The sequence below is a fragment of the Macrobrachium nipponense genome, chromosome 40 (assembly GCF_015104395.2).
Source record: "Macrobrachium nipponense isolate FS-2020 chromosome 40, ASM1510439v2, whole genome shotgun sequence".
Classification (NCBI taxonomy): Eukaryota; Metazoa; Arthropoda; class Malacostraca; order Decapoda; family Palaemonidae; genus Macrobrachium; species Macrobrachium nipponense.
In genome coordinates this window covers 14013136-14018135 of record NC_061101.1, presented here as the reverse complement: position 1 = coordinate 14018135, position 5000 = coordinate 14013136, and the positions used below count along the sequence as shown (strand labels likewise).

General features: G+C 34.1%; 1 protein-coding gene and 1 long non-coding RNA gene across 8 annotated transcripts in view; one reads left to right on the top strand and one right to left on the bottom strand.

The window, feature by feature from the left end:
• LOC135211937 (uncharacterized) overlaps positions 1-5000 on the bottom strand; it is a 267529-nt gene that overhangs the window by 27024 nt on the left and 235505 nt on the right. The window lies entirely within an intron of this gene.
• Positions 1-5000, top strand: part of LOC135211934 (adhesion G protein-coupled receptor E2-like) — a 199347-nt gene that overhangs the window by 146803 nt on the left and 47544 nt on the right. For 4 of the 7 annotated variants that reach the window (XM_064245178.1, XM_064245175.1, XM_064245182.1 and 1 more), the window contains 2 exons: positions 425-628; positions 1143-1537. The exons of 2 other annotated variants lie outside the window; for them this stretch is intronic. In XM_064245178.1, the coding sequence (XP_064101248.1) occupies positions 425-628; positions 1143-1405 (467 nt within the window). In that variant the 3' untranslated portion in view covers positions 1406-1537. Of the gene's footprint in view, positions 1-424; positions 629-1142; positions 1538-5000 lie in introns of those variants that run through there. One more of the 7 variants, XM_064245176.1, reaches the window with a different exon arrangement.

The following is a 5000-nucleotide window of genomic DNA, read 5'->3' as shown; positions in this document are numbered from 1 at the left end:
CAAAGTCAAGAAGAAAGTATCACTCACTGATGTCGCAATACCATGGGACACCAGAGTTTGAAGAGAAAAGAGAGGGAAAAAATGGATAAGTATCAAGACCTGAAAATAGAAATAAGAAGGATATGGGATATGCCAGTGGGAAATTGTACCCATAATCATAGGAGCACTAGGCACGATCCAAGATCCCTGTAAAGGAATCTAGAAAAACTAGAGGGCTGAAGTAGCTCCAGGACTCATGCAGAAGAGTGTGATCCAGAAAACGGCGTACATAGTAAGAAAAGTGATGGACCTCCTAAGGAGGCATGGATGCAACCCGGAACCCCACACTATAAATACCACCCAGTCGAATTGGAGTACTGTGATAGAGCAAAAAAAAAAAAAAAAAATAATAATTAATAAAAATATATTTTTTAATATCTTCCAGATATTGCATGTGGGTCCCCTGCCAAATTGATCGAAGGACTAGGGTGCGTGATTCCTGTGGAGGAAAGAATGATATGGACCAGAGCAAGAGATTACTGCCACCGGTTAGGATACAGGCTCCTGGAGGGGATCACGAATACCGACCAGCTAAATCAGTTAAAGGAGCACTTCGACCGGGGTGTCTTCAGTTTCCCACAATCAATACGTAAGTTGTGTGTCATTGTCATTGTCATTTTGCCAAGCACTGTGGCAATTAAGGCCATTCAGCGCTGAAACGGAAATTGGCAGTAAAAGGTTTGAAAGGTGTAACAGGAGGAAAACCTCAAGGCAGGTGTGTGTGTGTGTGTGTGTGTGTGTGTTGTGTGTGTGCATGTGTGTGTGTGGTGTGATGTATGTGTGTGTGTGGTGTGGTGTATGTGGATTGTATGTACGTGTCCATGTGCAAACGTATGTGAGATGGCGTTTTCCACATTTATAATATTTTCATTCCTTTTATATACACATAATAACATACATGGGGACTGTTAAGCATCATAATATATTTTAACATTAATTCTCCATCCGCGCACATCTTCCAAACCATGATTAGTATTGATTCTTTCCTTGCTTTTATTCTGTTTTCTTAACGCATATCGCAAAGTTATACATTGCACTTACTATTCACACCGCAGTCATTTTCCATCGAAACTAAGCTAAAGAGACGCTTTCTATTACCGCAGATGACGTGTGGTTAAGGAATCAAAGACAAAAGTGGGTGGAAGGACCCAATACCCAAGTTCCCAACCTAACATGTGGCACAGAGGTCAGCCTGATCAATCGGATTCCTGTGGGTATGTTGCTCTGCAGATATCGCCCCCTACACTCTGGGATAACAAGTGTCTTACGTATTCAATACCCTTCTTTTGTCAGGCAATGCTTGAGTGAGGAAACTCTTGTAAGCGTGCCTTTGCATTTAGCTTCATGGGGAATTGTTATTTTCTGATTCCTCTTTACATACTTATACTTAGATATGTTAGAAATCAATGTTAGCCCATTTTCAAATGACGAATACAACATTAGTGTAATTGTAATTGAGATTGGTGCAGTTTTTATCAATTTGAAGGAGAATGAAAAGTTTCTGCTCAACTATACCTACATATAGATATATATATATATATATATAATATATATATATATATATATATATATATATGTGTGTGTGTGTGTGTGTGTGCGTGTATATATATAATATATATATATATATATATATATTTATATATATATATATATATATATATAATAAAGGCAAAATCCAAGAATGAAAGTGAAACAATGGAGTAACTGCAGAGAGGCCTTTCGACTTGTCCTTAGCAAAGGATAACAAGTAGAAAGGTCTCGTAGCAATTATACCACAGTTTCATCCTCCTTCTTGGATTTTGCATTTATTCATATATTCATCACGTTCCAGATTTTCGTGATTATCTATGTATATCTTAAGAAACAATGTTAACCTATTTTGGAATGATATATATATATACAAAGTTTGTGTAACTGTAACTGAGATAATTAAACTAAGTAGAAGTGAAAACTAGTCGAGCTGTTTACCTTTCACCTCAGTTCAGAATATTGTTATCGAGAGACATTTGGAAAAGTGATTTAGCGTTTACTGATGTTGGGAATCATAAACGATCATTAATACCTTTATTCGTGGCCTTTGTACCTGCATTACAACAAGAATACAAAGAGAAAGAAAGATTTTGAGTAGACTTTTGTGTAGACTTCGGTATATATAATGCTGATGGTGAACACAGCAGTTATATTAATTGAGGACTGATGCGACATAAAGTAGACAGGTAACTTTTATTCGAGACAACGAGGCTTAAAATTCATTTCAGGAATACACAATATCGGGCACATATCACACGCAAGCCGTGATTCATTCTTAAAAAGAACTCTCAGTATAAGTCTGTTTGAAATGTGGAATTTCTTTCAATCCCTCGAAATATGTTTCCATCATTATATACCCGGTATCCTTAGGGATGAACTTACATTATATGTCAATCTTTCCCTTTGCTTCAAAGCAAGAATATAATTTCCCTTCACGGTTTGCGATTTACCGCTATGAATTGCTTGTAGTATCATATCGTCGCTTGTTAAAAGCTAAATTTTCTCATTTCACGACCTAATGTTTTCTACAACTAAAGCATTTTGTTTTCTTGCCTTAGCATAGCACTAGATTTCATCACTTCCTCTTGGCTAAGAATACTGTTCATGTGTTGCCAGCATAATATGATGGACAATGTTTCCGTGACTCCATCCAGGTTAGGAAGATTCACCATCTATCTAAAGGAAAAAAGAGGGTCTTAATAAAAGTACCTTTTCCATCTTAAAAATTAAAAAATAGGGTGAAAAAATGGAATAGCCCTTTCTATCTGGCGTTTTTATGATTTTTTTTTTTGGGATTATTTTAATAGATAAGATTCTTGATTGGCATTCACTTCTGGAGTGAAGGTACGTTGACAATGGCCCTGGCCTCTTATCAACGAATAAATGCAATTAATGGTTTTTAGATGCAACCGAGCAATTCTTTATTTGCTTGTCATTGTTTACGTGTAGGTCTCGATATAAAAGACCATTTTGCTGTCAAGCGAGAGACAGCTAACAAAAGGGACACAACTGTGCTTGTCTTTTCTTGATGTCATATCAACTTTTACATGTGCATGGCATTTGAACATTTTGCCTAATAGGACTGTTGCTTGCTTGAGCTATTTGTTGTCAGGGCCTAAACTGAGAGAAGATTCCTTTGGACATGTCGCCTACAACCTTGACATGCTGTGGATATGAAAAGCTTTTTTTCGAAATCTGGTTCTTTCACTACGATTCTGTTTTGACAGCTATATCACAAACTCCTTCCATATGAAAAGACGCATTCCCTTGTCAAAGAAATGCTGGAATAATGTGTTTTTGGTATGAGTGAACTTTAAAAGTTTTATGAATTGTAATGGTGAGGAAATCTCTCTTAGATTACAACATTCCATTATGCCAGTAAGTTTACATTGAAACAATAAAAGGCACCACGAAACAATAATAACAACAATCTGGAATTGCATTTCATTCGAACCATTTGTAATCACTGGGTTGTCAACTAGATTTATATGCATTAATTAAACTGAATGAATTTATTTTTACCCAAGTGCAACGGAAGTTTATGTCGCAGAATAATTGGAAATTATATTGGCCATTTGTATTTGTATTCATTTTTATTTCTGCCAGCGTTTTCGATGAGGCTCTGTCCATGACATCAATAAAACTTATCTCAATGCAAGCATATCACTGAATTCATTACCTGATCAGCGGGTATGTGAACGTTTTATTGCTTTACTGTCTTTTCCTTATTTTTTTGTATGTTATTTGTGATACCTTAAAATCTTAGGTCTGTAATCCGAGCGTTAACATTTACAGTAAATTGCTTTTAAGGAATTAGGCGTCATACACTCTCCTAGTCTGTATATATGTATTGTATATAAAAAAAGGTCCAGGAATCCACCAAACATATTGAAGAATATTTTATTAGGAACGTTTCATATTTCTTCAGAGTACATCTTCAGCCTGTAATTATAAATTGTGACAATTTAATTAATAGTAAAATAATATATTAAGACTAAAATATCAAGATAATAAGTTAATTAAAAACCTTAGAGAAAATTTAAAACAAGCAATAGACTAAAACTTTAAGAAATATGGTAATTAAAATTTTCAGAAACATTTAAAACAAAAAATGAGAGGACAAGTACCCTAAGTAAAAGTAAAGAAGGGAATGATTTGAAAACACAGTTCGGCCCAGATCTCAGTTATGCTAAATACAACGGTTACTAAAAGTGAGATATTCTAGTCACTTAGGTGTTAGCTACAGAACAGGACAACGAATAACAAATCCAGAATAACAAATCCAGAATTATCCAATATCCGTAACCACGCCAAAATATGTAAAATTAAAATTGATAAAAACATTTCTCAATCATTGACAGCACTCCCAACAATACTTAACGACACTCGAGTCATTATACATCAAACGACTGGTTCCTTCTCTAAATTGCTAACGTGGCTGCTGCCACGTTGTATTTAGCATAAAAAAAAAAATCTGAGATCTGGGCCGAACTGTGTTTTCAATCATTCCCTTCTTTACTTTTACTTAGGGTACTTGTCTCTTCATTATTTGTTTTAAATGTTTCTGTAAATTTTAATTACCATATTCTTAAAGTTTTAGTCTATTGCTTGTTTTAAATGTTCTCTAAGGTTTTTAATTAAACTTATTTTAGTCTTAATGTATTATTTTACTATTAATTAAATTGTCACAAATTTATAACTACAGGCTGAAGATGTACTCTTAGAAGTATGAAACGTTCCTAATAAAATATTCTTCAATATGTTTGGTGGATCCTGGACCTTTTTAATGCTCTCATCTGATTGTATTATATATTATATATATATATATATATATATATATATATATATATATATATATATATATATAGATCTTATTGAGAAAAAAACATTAATACTTAAGAAAATGTATGTTATGAGAATGCATTATAACG